The sequence below is a fragment of the Pinus tabuliformis genome, chromosome J (assembly GCF_031772625.1).
Source record: "Pinus tabuliformis cultivar Carrire ecotype Pingquan chromosome J, CPIR1, whole genome shotgun sequence".
NCBI classification, from domain to species: domain Eukaryota; kingdom Viridiplantae; phylum Streptophyta; class Pinopsida; order Pinales; family Pinaceae; genus Pinus; species Pinus tabuliformis.
Window position 1 is genome coordinate 984,616,666 of NC_142295.1, and position 17,584 is coordinate 984,634,249.

Sequence of the window (17,584 nt, forward strand, 5' to 3'; positions counted from 1 at the left end):
TCAGCTAATGCTTTCAACTCTCTTGTGATCTGCAACCACGCTCCGATACCATGATGAATTTTCTAAGTCTATCCGTTAGAAAATTAATCTGTATTCTACTGGTTTATTTCTTCTAATTGTAAATTATGAACAAGTTATTTAAAACATTTAAACACTGAAATAAATATAATACAGTCACAACATCTACAGATCATCAACTGAAAGAAAACAAGCACACAAGGGACACCGTTATTTTTGGACAAATGTCCCCGGAAAAACCCAATGCGGGAAAACCGATGCAGCTATTCAGAGGGTTTATTATTATGCAGTACTTCCTTGAGTACAATTGGGTGCCTAACTGGCTCACCCGACAGAGAAAAATACACGGCAGCAATACCTCTATATTCGGAAACAGGTATTCAAAAAACCTGTCCCACGAAACCCTCTCTAGCACAACTGAAGCCCAGCGTTGGTCTTTCTGGCCTCTACATCAACCTCCTACTGACCTGTGTGAGCCCCAGGACCCTCTGCGTCAGCCCTCTGAGGCACTGTCCAGCCTCTGGGACTCTCTGCATCACTCCCACAGCCTCTGCGTGGATGACGCAGTCCCTTTGGCCTCTGCGCTGTCTCTGCTAGGCTCTGTGTGGCCTGAACCAGCTGTTGCCCTTGCTCTCCCTGCTTCTGCGCTGGTCTCTCAGTACTGTATCTGCCTCTTTGCCGAGTACTCACTGCCCCTCGCTGCTGATCACTGATTCAACTTTGCTTAGCAACCCCGCTCTAGCGAAATGAATGATTGATCACTCTGGTGTGTTTTCCAATCGACCCTCAAGCCTCCTCTTATACTTTTCCTGTTGGTCTTTCAATGGTCGAGATTACATCTATAATCAACGACTAAGATTAGATTTGGCTTGATCCATGACTTTTGGAACCTTCTATCCCAGTTTTATATTAATACCCATTAATATTTTATTTTTCCTAAGTTTAGACTTAGGAACTCCATTAAAAATATTAATTATTTTAATATGTCCCAAATCGTGTACAAGTTGCCCAAACCATTTATGGGTCTTGGAGATCTCATGTGCTTTAGCCTCTCCACCAATTTTCATGGCTAGAGCACATCCAATGCTGCCCCAAATCAACACCGATGCTACAAAAACTAATAAGATCTACTCTTCAGTGCTCAAAGCTCCCTCTGATCTACACCCATCCCGCTTTAGAGCTTCTCTGATCTGATCAACTCTGGTACCATGTGAAATTTCCATGATTGGAACACGATTGCAACTATTGAGAATTATTCTCCTAACTTATGCAATTTATTTGTCTTTTGTTAATTTATAAATGACAAATAATGAACAATCCACTACTGCAATCTTCACAAATAAAATATGTTGTAGAAAATAAAATACTAGGATTGAGAAAATAATGCACACACAATAATTTTGACATCGTTATTTTTGGACAAATGTCCTTGGAAAAACCCCAAAGGGAAAGCCAATGCAACAAATGAGGGTTTTATTATTATTCAACAATTTGAGAAATTGCAACTGGTTGCTGTAGAATGGAAAACCTCTGGCATACAACTTTCTCAATTGGCAAAATAATCTGGGAAACTACTTTTCCCTCCAGCAAATCAAACTGGCCTCCTCTTAGCCACTTGCACTCCTCTCTGGCACCGCATTGCTGCCCAAAAATGCGCACTGCAACCTCCAAATAATTCGCATAGCTTCCCAGACTTACTCCCTACAATTCGATTTTCCTCTCTCTGCCTCCCTCTGTCTCCTGAAGCTACTCGTACCTCCTCTGGCAATTCTTCCAGCAACTGGAAGTGGGAACATTGCCCCTGCTACATGCACTGGGGAAACTAGCTACTCGCACTAGTTGAATCAACCTCCTCTGATGGAAATTTCGACCTCCCTTCCTGTCACTAGAATGTTGGAAACCTCTTGAGAATTTCTCAAGAAATTCTCATTGCTGAAAACCCCACTGTTGGTGTCTCCCTTTGCTTCAATTGTGCCCTCGCTGAATCACTGCAATTGGGTAAGTCAAACTGCTTGAATGTCTTGTGTGTCTTCGCCAAACCCCATCGACTTGCTCTTATAATATTCTGTTGGGCAACCAGCGACCATCATCACATCTCAATTGATGGCTGAGATCATCTTGACTCCATCAATTAACTTTTTCAGAAGTCTCTAGAGCAAAATCAACGTCCCTCAGTTAATCTGATTTAATTAACCATTTTTCTTAAGTTAGACTTAGGAAATATTTAATTATAGGATGATTAATCTGATTGAGGTGTCTCTAAGGCTTTTCCCGCGAAACATTTCTAGGTTTTGGAGATCTTGTGTTCCTTAGCCTCTTAGACACCATAGAGACTAGAACACATGTACGTTGCTACCCAAAAAAACTAATAGTTCCCATCAACAATTTCAAGGCATGTGCTCTAGATAAGCATGCCAAATGCATGGAGAATTATTCTAGAAAACATCTCATGCATTGAAGTAGCCATCATTAATCCACTAGTTATGCAAAGACCAATATGAATGTCAACATGTAATGGTACTAGGCAAATTTTTGCCTGGGATTTTCCCTTCAAGTAGCTAGGGTTTCATAAATTTTCTTAAACTATTTAATCCAACAAAAATAAGATAACTACCATCAATAGTCTTTCCATATGAAATAAATCTAACAATATAATCCCATGCTCCAGGAATATCCTTCACGAATAGAAATAAGTTTAACATTATAATTCCATAATTCCACTAGTTTGTGCAATAGTTCCAACTTCGGCAATCCTAATAAATTAAAGATGTCGACCCAATTTTAATATATAATTTGATAACCAACCAATGATAATCAGAACTGCATGGACGCTTCAGGTCCACACCCTTGTAATATGGTCCTCGCGCTCTTCCAATTTTGCTACATTGCTACATACTCACACTGTTATCCCTAAGTGTTGCTATGTGGCTACGGATTCACACTCTTTAGATGTTCGAAATTGGGAGAGTCGGCTTTAGGGAAAAACCCTTGACGCCTCAAATCACACTTAAGATATTCTTTCGTGTCTTCGTCTAATTTTCATAGAACAGTCGGTCGAGATCGTGATTTTCCTATAGATTACTGGCTTCAATCATAGGTGGCTTGGTTTTTTGCAGATCAATTACGTGTTCTGTAATTTCTCCTCCGCAACCAACCGCAAATCCCGAGTTTGCATGCTTCAAGCATCTCTGAAAACCCTCGCTTGGTAACATGGATGAATTTGGCTCAGTGTTAGATTTTAGATTGCATTTCAAAGATTCGCTTCCTTCCACGATAACTTTGCTCAGGTCCTTTGTGTAGCGTCGGCCCAGAACAAACCAATCGTCCTCACTGCCTTCTGAATATATTTCCTGAGTTAGGACGCTCTCCCAAGTATAACTCGTTGTAGATGTTTCATGATAGAGCTCTTATCCTCAATGAATTTCTGTACCAAACCAAGTTCCAAAACTTCATTGCTTTCCAGTTCGTTCCTATGCCCAAACGAAGGAAAGAGAATATACCAAACACCAACCCAGAGGAATTCGCTGCCCAAATAAAAGAAAACAATTCTTCAGGAGCTGCATTCTTCCCTTACAAAGATTCCTATGCCCAACAAAGAAAGAGAGAGAGAATTGGTCAACTAGTGTGGAATCTTTCACCACTGAAATTGACAAGAGAGAGTGGGATCTTAAAACCCTTAGAGCTAATGCTAAAAAACAAATGAGATGATCCATAATTGATGCTCCAAAATGACTTCAATCCTTCTTCATTTATAGATTTCTAGAGGGGTTCATCTTTCTTAAGTGATTGAGTAAACCTTACTCCAAACCCCAACTTTGGGTTTTTTAAGCCCAGCTGCCCCAAAACTTGCCCAGTAATGGTTATTTTGGGGTTTCCCCTTTTTGGTGGACTATAGCCTACAGGGATAGATAGGCTAATGAGTCCCTTTCATCCTCAATTCGTAGAGGACATTACAGTTCCCTTGCCTGAAATTGCTTGCCCTCAAGCAATTGCAAGTTCGGGTGCTGCAAAATCCGTTCTCCTTCCCATGTTGCACCCACCATCAGTAAATTTTTCCATTTGATGAGATATTTCAGAATTACTCTTCCTCTTAACTGCTTTTCTTGCATGTCCATGATTGTTTCCGGAATCAGTTCCAGTTGCTCTTCTTCATCCAAAGGTGGTAGTTCGACAGAGGTAGTGACCTACTGACCCACAACCTTTTTGAGTAGGACACATGGAACACATTGTGGATTTTGCTGTCACTTGGTAGCTTCAACTCATATGCCACCTCACTCACTCTATAGATAACTTTGTAAGGCCCATAAAATTTTGGCTTCAATTTCTCCGCCCTGCTCTTCTTGAGTGTAAATTGTCTATAGGGCTGCAATCGTAAGAAAACTATATCTCCTTGTTAATCTAGGTTGTCATTGATGTCAATAGTTGATCGTTGATATAGCAGTGACTGGATGGAAAATATTCTTGAAGATGCCAGAAGATGACTACAACTCTTGTTTAAGATGATGAAGTGTCAATCATGCTATGACATGTCTACATGATGACTTATGTGGACCATGATGATGACATATGTGGACCACACTTGATGAACATGATTGGAAGACTACCTTGGAACCTATGACATATCACTACATCACTATCACTGCACTAGTATATGATGACATTGTTGGTGTGTCATGCTACATGGATATTGCACTCTACATAATGACTCTATGATCCTATAATGACATTGATAACAATGAAGAAGCCAAAGAATGAAGAAGCCACATTGTCCCAAACATTCCTCATGCTGTCCCAAACTTTTTATGCATAAAATTTAAGGACAGTCACAAAGAAAAATTATTTTGGACACCTTGGAGGCATCTTTTCGAAATGGATCCTAGACCATCTTAAAGAGGATTTTTTCCTCTTTCTAACGAGCCTTTATTTGCCCCAAAACTCCCAATAGTTTGTGAGGTATTGAATTTTTAAGTTAAGAAAATTATTCCTAGCAGTGAGCCGATCTACACTTATTCATACAAGTCGGCCTCACTTCAAATAGACGTGTCCCTTCAGTTATAAATGAAATCTCTATAAATAGACCTCTAAACACTTCATTTTGATCAACAATTCGGGCAAGAATTCTGAGATACGAAGTACAGAAGAAGATAGAAGGCCGAGGAGAACAAGGAGACTATTGTTTAGGACAAAAAAATGATAATTTTGTTTGGGCATTGTTGTCGCGCAGATTGACACGACAACCCTCAGACCGGGGGCTGTCACTCTAATCCCCGATCCCTCCATTTAAGCTTGTCTCCCGCGGCTAAGGGGGGTAGACCCTATGATATGACGAAGACCAACTGTCGACCAGCTGGTTGGGAGACACGATATGATAAGCACTAGATGGATTTAGAAAGTTTAAAGACCAGTGCCTTATGGGTTTGAATTTTAAATGATCACTTAGTAAATATTTCGGAAATGTAAACCACGTGTAGCAATCATTTATCATCAAATGACTAAAACAGATGCAGGATATTCGATGACCAGAGCTCAATAACGATATCCAATAATTAAAATTTTTTGAAGAGAAGAATGCCTTTAAACAACCACACAAAATCATGAATCATTAACCAAATACCATATGTAGCTAATCTTTAAGATGATCATTCATGCGCAGACTTGTCACATCAAATAATTTCCCGAAAATCACTGGATCTGGCAAAAGAAAATTTTCACAATACTTTTTATACCTTTTCAATTTTTTTTTTTTTTTTTTTTTTTTAAATTTAAATTATTTAACTAAAGCTAAAAATAAATTTAATACAAAATTATCTAAATCAAAAAGGGGTCTTATTCTAATTTTAAAGCTAAACTTAATAGCTAACTACACAAACGTATAACACTAAAATCAAAATTTGAAAAATTAAAATGACAAAAAAAAAACTAAAGCTTAATCCTATTCCCTTTTATTTTTTACCTTTTTATGAGTTTATATTAAATAAAAAATCTAAAAAGAAAACTATTTAAAATACTATTAAAATCTAAAGAAATAAAATACGAAACTATAACTAAACCCTAGACTAAAAACCTATGTAACCACGCAGAACTCAAATATGTACAATGAAAATTCGATTTACCTGTTACGGAAAAATTTGATTACCTGTTACCGCGCGTGAATGAGACTTGATGCTGTGCGAATTTTGGGTTGGCGCCCATGCTGAAGCCATTGTTTGTCTGGAGCAAAATGTTTTACGCAGGGGAGTTTTCAAACGGTCTAGCTCCACACGCAGGCATACCTCAGGACGCGTGCAGATCCGCGGGATTTCGATGGAGGAATACAGGTATAACGGTGGCAAATGGAAATCGATTTTGAGATTTGCTGATTAACGGCGTTTCTGAAGGGTATATCATAAAATTTTTGAAATGTATGCTGATTAAATCCGCGGACTCAGCGAACTTAGACGCCAGACAACGTATTGACAGGTTCGGTCACCAGGCAACAGTGTTTTGGCATTTGTCGATTGTGTGCAATCACGCCCTCAGTAGAAATGGACGCTGAGAGAAACTTCCTCTGTTGACGGCTTTAGCACAGAAAACTGCAATCGAAAACTTCTCACTGTCTGTGGATACCCTCGAAGGCGGCGTGTTTAGGTCAGTTTTCTGCAGCTGAAATCCACAGGGAATGCGATGATGGAGCACCGCATATGATCCAGGACCACGAGCACAATAGAAGGATGCAAAATGAAAATCGATTTGTCAAAAAATACAAAAATACCGATATCAAAACGATAACATAACCCTAGACGGATGCTCAGTTTTCATTCACGCTGAGAAGATAAAATGTTACGCAGACTTTGCAGCGGAAAGATTTAAATACGTAAAAAAGAAAACTCGAAAGCACATTTGATGGCGACAGCAAAAAAAAATTAAATCGATCTAAGCATTTCTGATGGGAACATTTTTTTTTTTTTTGACTGAGATCGAATTGCATTAAATTTTCTTACCTGGCAGTCGATTTACCTGATGATCATACGCTGTCATGCCCTCAGGAAAAATGGAAACTGAGACCTGAGCTGGGAGATTTACCTGATTTCGCATGCATAATCAAACAAAAACTTACTCACGCTGAGGGCTTTCGACGGCAGGTAGGGACACGCACGTGCTTTGATCTTTTGCAGCAATGAAAAAGGCTAACGCAGTTTGTGCTAGTCTTGCTATTGCAGATGCGATGAGAACAAGCATGCGTTGAAGGATTTAAGGGGCGGAGCTGATGAGTGCTTGTTCCACGCAGACGCTCAAGGATTGATGTTGAGGATGGGCAGTCTGAAAACTTTCTACCTTTCTCGCTCAGAAATCCCTGAAGAAAAACCTTGTACCTGCAATTGCAAGGAAACCAAAACCCTAATGAAGACTGCGTATAAGGCAAAAATTGAAACCCTAGATCAGCTTGATTAATTTACAGATTTTGGCCCCTTAATAGCCAGACTCAGCAATAAGAACAGAAATATTTTTTTTTATTTTTTTTTGTTAAAAAAATTTCAGATTTTCACTATGAAGAACTTCAGAAAATCTCTCATGCAAATTAGGAAAAATAAACTGAATGATAGACCCAGGATCAAATCCAACTGGGCTCAGCAAAAAATTCTTGCGGGAGTTGGCTGGTTCAGCCGAGAACTTCCCCAAACGCCCGCTAATCTTCTTCGATAAGGGTTTCCTGCACAACTCACTTCAACCATCAGTAAAGAGGGCAAAAATGCTGCTAGATCTCAAAAAGTAATGGAGATACCTGCCATTACTTCAGAAACCCTAACACCACTCAAACCCTAGCAAGTGAACAAGATACCTGTGCTCACAATACTCTACAATAAGCTATTATTAATGGCTGAAAAATAAAATATGCAGAAACTAAATTAGCTCACAGCACTTCCAGAGAGTAACACCAGCAAGATTTGGACCCCAAAGTCTTCTTTTATTAACCAGAAACAGATTACAAGAGAGCTTCTTCAGTACAAGACTCACAGATCCAATGATCTGAAATGACCCCTAGCACCCTATTTAAAGGAAATGATCCCAACGGCTAGTTCGAGTGATCCATGTCGAAATGATCTCGACCATCGATGAGGATCAAGACATCTCTTAATCTCATCCGTCCAAATTGTTAACTTATTATTAAAAATAATATTTTGCATGCATTCACTCAAAATATTATTATTTTATTATTTAGGGTTTTTGCTTTATTTTATAATTTTTTTATTTATTTCATTTTTTAATTTTTATTTATTTTATTATTTTATTATTTTCTTTATTTTCTTAAATGGATCATCGAATTAAGCCTTTGGAAACATCACCTAGGACCTAGGACTTAGGACTCATGAGGGGATTGAAAACATTTTCCAACCCTCAAGACACAATACATCATGACTTTTACAATTTACATCTTAAGGGGGAAAACCCCTTTATCATAGACCCTCATAAATCACTCAGTTTCTGCGACACAACTATAATCTAGCAGATTAACACACTAGGATTCTCCTAAAGTTCTAACAACAAAATGCATCCCGGCTTTGGGGTCAGGCTGAAGGAAAACTCTGCCGATCATAGATCGGTGAGACGAAAAACATTCCGGGACGTAGATTATCATTAGAAAGTTAGGTCCACCTAGGCAATTTTACATAAACGACTCATATCTGCTAAGATTATATACAATTTATACATGCATACTGGGTTTACAATTAAAATGATCAAGCTGCTAAAGACTGCAGGATGGCACAAACACGTCGATCAAGTGCTGCCCCTTTTTGGAAAGAAAAGGGGGGGTACTGCATGGGTAGTTGACCGGTAGTGGTCAACAGGCATAAAATCTTGGTTGAAGTTGTTGTAGTTGTCGTGGTCGAAGCTGCCGTAGTTGTTGTGGTCGAAGCTGCCGTAGTTGCCGTGGTCGAAGTTGTCGTAGTTGCCGTGGTCAAAGCTGCCGTAGTTGCTGTGGTTGAAGCTACCGTGGTCGAAGTTGTCATAGTTGTGGTGGTCAAAGTGTTGATTTATTGGGATTGGACAAATAGAGCTTGTTGAAGTCTTCTCTTGAGAACAAAATATAGAAGAGTTGGAGAACTTTGTGAAGCAGCATATTGAAGATTTTTGGAGATCATTGAAGACCATGATGCATTGAAGCCATCATGAGGTGACCTTGGAGAATTTTGTTTGGGTAACATGAAGAGCAGTGGTGACACCTTCATGTGAAGAACAAGGTTATCATTGATGACGAGATGTGGAGACGAAATTGAAGGGATAACTGAAGATTGACAGGGCTTGTTGAAGAAGACATTGGGAGCCGTGAAGTATAACCAAATGTATCTCGACGAAGTGAAGCTAAGGGTTGGACCCCAAGAGGTTGGAGCCTCGAAAAGACAAGGTTGGTGCCTTGGAATATAGGGCTGGAGCCCTAGAGGATCAGAGTCCTCAAGAAACCAGGTCGGAGCCTGAACCAGATATAGTGTTGGAGCCCTTGAGGTTGGTGCCTCAAAATTGACAAGGTTGGAGCCTTGGAAGTCCAAGTCGGTGCTTGGCATATTACAAGTTGGAGCCTGGGAGATTGAAGATCAGTGTCTTCATCTAGGGTTGGAGCCCTACATATATTGTACTTGATTTATTGTAAAGAAGAAATTAATAAAAACATTTATTCTTATTGTTCATTTTGTGTTCTAAATATAAGTGATCTAACTGGTAAAAATAACAATTGAAAAGAAATACTGATTCACCCTCTCTCTCAGTATTTCCAACACTCCTATCTCAAAATTGTGCTCTGTTATATGCTGTTCTACATACAACTTCTGTCGATTTTGAGCAACTTGTATGTTTTCCTTGAGTACCCTAAGAATGTTATGACTCTCCTATATCTAGTCTTTAGCAAGAGGTGCCTTATTGTCTCCAAAAATTCTGTCAATGAAGGATGGTGCATCATATCCATATAGAGCTTTGAAGGGTGTCATCCCAATGGATAAGTGGTAGGTGGTGTTGTAGCAATGCTCCCCAAGGTACAACCACTTAATCCATGCCTTCTGCTGACCTGTCACATAGTTGCGTAGGTACCCCTCAATCCACTTATTCACAATTTTTGTCTGACTGTCGGTTTGAGGGTGATAGCTAGTGCTAGGGGTCAATTCAGTTCCCACTAGCCTAAAAAGTTCCTGCCAAAATGCACCCATAAATCTACTGTCATGATCGCTGACTATATTCTTTGGCAGCCCATGCAATCTAAAGACTTCTTTGAAAAACAATTTTGCCACTTGTTTGGCCGAGTAATCAGCTGAGATGGCAAAGAAGTGTGTGAATTTAGTCAGCTTGTCTACCACCATGTAGATGCAGTCCTTCCCTTGCGCTTTGGGTAACCTTGTGATGAAATCCATCGAGATGCTCTCCCATTTTTCTTCTGGGGTTGGAGAAGCCCTGCAGGATGTGTATGCTCAACCTTATTCTATTGGCATGTCATGCATTCCTTGACGTATTTCATCACATCTTCCTTGAGCCCTTTCCACAAGAATAATTCCTAAATCTGTCGATATGTCTTGAAGAATCCCTGATGCCCAGCCGAGGGAATATCTTGTGTAACCTTCAAAATCTTTTCCCTAAGTGTAGATTCAGGAACTAGGTATACCCTGTCTTTATAATAAATGACTCCATCATTTTTTTTGTACCTTTCATCCTGGATGATCTCGTCGATTAGTGCGCAGGCAAATTGATCCTTGGCATACTTTGCTATGAGGTGTGCCTTCCAATCTTTTGTGAGTTCCATAAGGACACATGCTATCGGTTTCCTGGAAAGTGCATAGGCCACAACATTCTTCTTTCCCTTCACATACTCAATATCAAAGTCATAAGCTTGGATCTTGCTTAGCCATTTCTGTTGCCGCTCGTTTCGGTCCTTTTGCCTTAGGAAATGACGCAGGTTGTTGTGGTCTGTCTTGACTATGAACTTGTTTCCAACCAAATATGGCCTGAATTTTGCCAAAGCATGCATGATAGCCAACATATCCTTGTCATATATGGAGTAAAGCTTCTTTGTGTCCTAAAGCTTCCAACTTTTGAACGCGATAGGGTGACCCTTTTGCATTAAGACAACCCCTATTCCTTCCCCTGACATGTCACACTCCAATATGAATGGCTGACTAAAGTCGGGAAGAGTCAAGACTAGACATGAGCTCATTATATCTTTGAACTTGTTAAACGTCTTGTCAAATTCTTCTGTCCACCCAAATGCTCCCTTTTTGGTTAAGTTTGTCAAAGGTGCACTTAACTAAGAGAAACCTTTAACGAACTATCGGTAGTAGCTACAGATCTCGAGGAACCCTCATAATTCTCTTAGGGTTTTGGGCGTGGGCTAGTCCAATATTGCCCGAATCTTTTCTTGATGAACCTGTACTCCCTTTGCGTTAATTATGTGTCCTAAACAAAGAATCTTTGTCAATCCAGACTCGCATTTTGATGCTTTGGCATAAACATATTTCTCTTGCATAATGATCAAAATTGTATCCAAATGCCTCAGATGATCATCCCATGTTTTGCTGTAAATGAGAAGGTCGTCAAAGAACACTAATAAAAGCTTCCTTAACTGCTTGTTGAAGATATTATTCATACAGGATTGGAAAGTGGCAGGGGCGTTGGTTAGCCCAAACGACATGATCAAAGATTCGAAATGTCCATAATGGCATCAAAATGTTTTTTTTGACATGTCCTCTTCTTGAACTCGGATTTGATGGTACCCCAATCGTAAATCAATTATTGAAAAGTAAATTGCTTCGTGAAGTTCATCCAGTAATTCATCGATCCCAGGGATATGGTACTTGTTTTTCATAGTTTTCTTGTTGAGTGCTCGGTAATCAATGCACATTCTCCGTGTGCCATCCTTCTTCTTTACTAAGACCATGGATGAGGCAAATGGACTTGAGCTAGGTTTGATGTAGCCCATTTCCAACAGCGCGTGGATGGTCTTTTCTATTTCATCCTTGAATTTCTTCGGAAGTCGGTAAGGTGTGGTGATCACAGGCTTAGCTCCCTCTTCCACTTCTATAGTGTGCTCAAATCCTCTCTTAAGAGGAAATCTTGGAGGAATATCACCAAACATTGAAGCATGCTTGTCTATTATTTGTTGAATATCCGTGTTGTACTGTGGTTTATCGCTGTTGGGTATGTTTTGGCTCATGATCTTGCAGTTTACTGCATATGCGACATCGTTGTGCTTGAAGATAAATTCCATTCTTCTGGCTGAAATGACCTCTAAGCCATTGTTTGCCATACTTCTTGTTGACCACTGAAGCATACCCAAAGATTTTTGAAGACTCCATGCCCAAGGATGTATCAAAGGCTTCATGTACCATCAAAGATCATCATATCACCAAAGTTTTTCAACTCTACTTCTTCTTCTCATCTTCTTCTATTGTATTCAGATTCCACAAGGCCTGCGGGGATGATGTAAAGTGATGCTAGTATGATGAGTTGAATCATGTAATAGGTCTAGGTAACTTGGGACATTGTCATCAAGTGAGTTTACTCAAAAGATGCCCCAAATGCTTCCCTTCTCGCCTCAAGTACTTTAGGCCCATGCATACCCCTTGGTGACCCCCACAATCCACTAACTCTCCTCCTTTTCCTTGAGGGTTGAATTGCCTCCATTAGTGGCTTCCACCTTCCACTATGAACTTGATTTTTCCCACTTCTCTTAGTGCAGAAATGGCCATTGTGCCTCCAATGCCAAAATTTCAAAATGGGCTATACTTAGCAAAAATTATGAAGTTGGGGATATCACATGCCAGTCCTCTGAAAGAAATGTTTTGTTTACATCCCACATAAAAGTCAAGGGAGATTGAAGAGATATGAAGCTAGTGGCAAACCGTGTCATGGGAGGACACATCAACTCCTTGTTATTGGTGAATCTTAATCTTATCATTAAGCTAAGCACAAATGCATGATTATATATAAATTTGTTATGCTTTTTGATGATTCAACAATTTCCCTGATATAAGGAATTTCCCCTATATCCTCTAACATCAAATCAATACAATGTGCAACACAAGGTGTCCAAAACAAGGTAGGATACCTCTCCATAAGCAACCTACCAATGATGACATAATTTGCTTGTCCATTATGACTTGGACACTATTCTATGACCTACCTTCTGAATAAATAAGTCCAAGAACTCACATTATAATTTTGCATCTTTAATTTGTGCAGATGCATCAATAGATTTAATAAGCATTATCCCCTTGGGACAATTAACCAAGAAGCTAAGAATAATCCTATCCTTCTGATCAATCCAACCATTTGACAACACAATGCATTGAATGTGTTCCCATGATGCCTTAAGCCCATCCAATCTAGCAGTTCAATCAAACTTTCCATTTGGAAGAATAGGCTCTCTTAACTCATCATAGGAAGGGGCTTTGTACCTCGGACTAGCAATAGTATCAGCATCAAACATAGGTTGGTAGAATGGATTGTTCTTGGCAATGTTGAAAGGAATACCCTCCATAGAAAACGCCTACCCACTAGCTTGTCAGCGTCTTCCTTCTCCATTCTTTTAAGCATCAAGTTGATAGAAGGTTGTGCATCCGGGTTTGGTTCAAGTAACCAAAAAAGGTGAGGTATATGAGGGGTCGGCTATTGTGGAAGGTGATGTTGAAGAACCACTCTCACTTCTTCCCCCACTCCTCCCCTAGCAACTTGAATTTTCACAACTTCTGCATTCTCTTTGGCTGCATCTTTATCTTCCAGTGCTTTGGTGGCAATATGGATGGTTTTTGGACATGCTTCTAAGCAAAGATCTATGTCATGTCTTCGAAATCGTGCAAGGTGGAATTTCAACTGGGAGATTCCGCTCATCATATGCTTTCACACAACTTTCAGTTCAAAGTTTGTCTATTAAAACCCCCCTCGAGTTCCCCATATTCCCACATAATTTCTTGGCATTTTTAGTGTTCAATATAGTGAATAAACCTAGGATGCAAAAAAAAATGAAAAAAAGTAAAACAACATTCTTAGAATCAAAATACAAAAGATTTGCATAAAAAAGTACAAATCTAAAGATGCATAAACAATAGATCTCTTATAGTCCAGTAAAAATTTAAGGAAAAAGAGGGAAAATTGATAGGCATAAAACCAACATTCTTAGAATCAAAATACAAAAGATTTGCATAAAAAGTACAAATCTGAATGATACATAAACAATAGATCTCCTATAATCCAGTAAAATTTAAGGAAAAAGAGGGAAAATTGATAGGCATGCAAACCCTATCAAAAATCTGTTAAAAAAGAAATAAAGGTTGACATACCCACAAATACACCACCAGTTGTGGGAATTTGGGAAACCCGTGCCACTCCACAATAAATTGATGATGGCAAACAAAACACACTTTCTAATTCTCCCTAGCAAGATGAAGGAAAGCTAATGGGTGAAGGAAAACTAATGGGTAAAGGAAACTCCATGAAAAATCTTAAAAAAATAGTGGAAATTGATTCCCATACTTGCACATGCATCCACATTTGAGAGGAATCAATCCCCTCTCCAAAAACGCACGGTGATGGCAAAGAAAAATGGTATCCTAATCCTTGGCTCAAGCAAAACTGGTCTCCTCCTAATTTGATCTCCAAACCCTTAATTTTGTTTGCAAAATGAGTAAAAAAAATCTCAAAAAAAAACCATTAAAGTGCCCCATTTACAGCTTGGCTATTTTTTGGATCATGTTGTGATTTTATCACCAGTTCTATGATATTATCGTGATTTTTTTGACTGGTAAAAAATTGCCAAGGGAATACAGTTGAATTGAAATAGAAGCTTAATTTTCCTCTTAAGGCCAAGAAAAGTGTTATTCAGGTTACGAGTTACTACTAAATTTGTTGACCATTTTAATAAAGTATTCAATTCTCCACTACTTATATATTTAGGCTCATATGATCAGTTTTTGAATGTGATAAAACACTTAGACATATTTGCTCTCAAATTCTTTTACTTGCATCCATAATTTGACCTCTGGTCCTTTTCTCGTGTTTCAGGCCAAAATGGGAGGGAGGTGAGTATGAAGGTGATGAAGCAACACGCCTTGATGTACTTCGTTTGGCTATAGAATTGGATGCCGACTATGTTGATGTGGAGCTCCAGGTTCTGTTTGCACCCAGAAGCATCACATACATTTGAGAGCTTGTTATGCATATGTTTTTGAAGTTCTATTATTTTTTTTCTGTAGAGTTATAGTAAATTCTTGTTTTCAAGTTAATTTCGTGTTTTCCCTATACTCAATTTGATAATGGTGGTAAGGCTAGAAGTGGGTGTCTGATATAGGAGGAAACATTCAAATTCAGTGGTGGAATTACTGTGGGAGCTAGTGTTGGAATGCTGTGAACAGTGAGTGTCATTGTGTTTGCACGATAGAATAATACGAGTTTTTTGTGTGCTACTCTTTTTTCGTTTTGTAGACTAGCTTATCTGACTATGTCCTAATGTACTACTGCAAGAGGATGACGAACAATTGTTTGTAAGCACTTGTTACATCTTTTGTTTTTAAACATTGGGTCTTTCCATATGACAAGCTCTGACTTGGATATAAGGCTTGCAAAACATGGATGGAAGACACTAAATTATTGCAGTGTGGGAGGGTTGTGAGGTTTATATTTTTTCAGTTAATGTGAAGACTAATGTCAGTTTATTACCTTTAGCTTAATACTATAGTAATATATTGTAGATCTCATTGAGTATTTTCTGGTCCTGATTTTTCATCCTGATTTCAGTTTGTTATTCCATCTTTAAAACATGTTTGATTGCTCAAAATTCACAGAGCCTTTTATTGAGCAAACCCATATTACCTTAGTGTTTAATTAAGCAGCCTACGTTGGCAAAAAATGTTATAATAGAAAATAATGTAGAAAGTGAAAATGTCAGAACCAAGACACATTCAAAGAAACAATTGAAGTGATCAAAGGGATCTCCTTGTGCTCCAGTTTGTAAATGCCATAGTTGGCAATTGCTAATACTCATGCCTGCCACTTCCTTAGACCATGTTACTGGAATCAACATAAATCGAAAGCATTGAATGATTATGAAAAATGTGAAGAGTTCAATAGCTTGGTATATAAATTAAGTCAAGGCTGGCCTCAATCGAGAATGCTATGCAGGCAACACTGTGGTTGCTGGAAAACTAAATGATCAATGGTTGGGGGTGGGACATGCTCCCTAGCATCATATGCCATGATCACAACTTGTGGGCCAGGGCCTGTAAAAATTTCAAATGATGGACTGCATTCATTTTTGTTAGGGAAGGGGATTTTAAAACCTCCTGTAAAACTGCTTTGCTATGCTTATCTGGAGAAGGCAAAGGAAGGGTTGAGAATCTCCTTTGAATCTAGTCCTTCCAAGGAAAAGGTTTTCCAATTCAAGGATAAAACACTAATCTGTTTGTAGGTTGGGCCATGGCCAGTAAAATTATTCTAAAGAGTTGGATGGAGAGCAATTCGAAGCGCAAGTGTCAACCATACCTACACTTGTGTGGTAAGGGGATAATTTTGGGTCTTCCGTAAGGTAACAAGAGTAATCATTTTCAATGGTGGACTGTACGTTTTCAGTAGAGAAAGTCAAGAGCAGATGTAAATAGAATCCTTTCAAAAAAAGCTTTCCCAAATGAACCAATGTTAATTTGCAAGTAAATTGGGATATGGCTATTGATTTATGATGCTAAAGAGTGGGATAGATAACCATTGGGGCAGAATTGCCAAATATACCTTTTCTAATGGGGTAAAGGAATGCTTTATAGTCTTCGAAAATAAGGTGGAAAGGGAAAGGATTTTCTATGGTGAACCATACCTTTTCAATATAGCATGTTTTTTTATAAATTATTTGGACATGCATTCCAACCCGACTCATGCACCCTCAAGTCACTGATGTGTGTTGGATTGCCCTTGCTTCCTTTAGAGCACCGAATTGGAGATATGTTCCATTTTTCAATTAGTCTAGGTAGTGTTAGCAGAAATTTCTACACTGGGTGTAAATAGACATCTAGGAAAATCTGCCTTTCGTGTCACTTGTAAATCTTCGTCTCTGTTTGGGCTGGTGCTTGCCAACGATAGGGGTGTGTCCCTAGTCTGACATGTACTGTTCTCACCTAAAAATCTGCAACATCACATAGAAAAACAACAATGCAATGGCTGTTTGACCAGCAAATTAGTGGCCAAACATGTTTATAATTTTTTTGGCATTTTTTAGAAGTGGAATAATATCTAGGATTAGCTTTTATATGGAAGATAAAATAGTCAGGAAGCACATTTAAATGGAAGATTTAAACCAATGAAAATGGCTTATAAACTGTTACAATATTGATAAGATAAGAATTAAGACATCAAACAACCCAAAGAAATAGAATAAATCAAAATCGAGCTTTATTATACAAAGATGGCTGTGCCAAAATGACCATTATAGAACTGATGACAATGATATTCAAATACGATTGAGTAGAAGCTAGAAGAGATAAAGTAAATGGAGAGAAGAGAGAAAGATAGCATATGCTGTTGTTGCTAGACACAATTCAACTAAGCCCATAGCTTGCACCTGTAT

General features: G+C 38.8%; 1 protein-coding gene across 3 annotated transcripts in view; it reads left to right on the forward strand.

Annotated features, from left to right (window-relative positions):
• Nucleotides 1-17,584, forward strand: part of LOC149230157 (bifunctional 3-dehydroquinate dehydratase/shikimate dehydrogenase, chloroplastic-like) — a 178,203-nt gene that overhangs the window by 40,984 nt on the left and 119,635 nt on the right. For all 3 annotated transcript variants that reach the window (XM_089378872.1, XM_089378870.1, XM_089378871.1), the window contains exon 2: nucleotides 15,037-15,142. In XM_089378872.1, coding sequence (XP_089234998.1) covers nucleotides 15,037-15,142 — 106 coding nt within the window. The remainder of the gene's footprint in view (nucleotides 1-15,036; nucleotides 15,143-17,584) is intronic.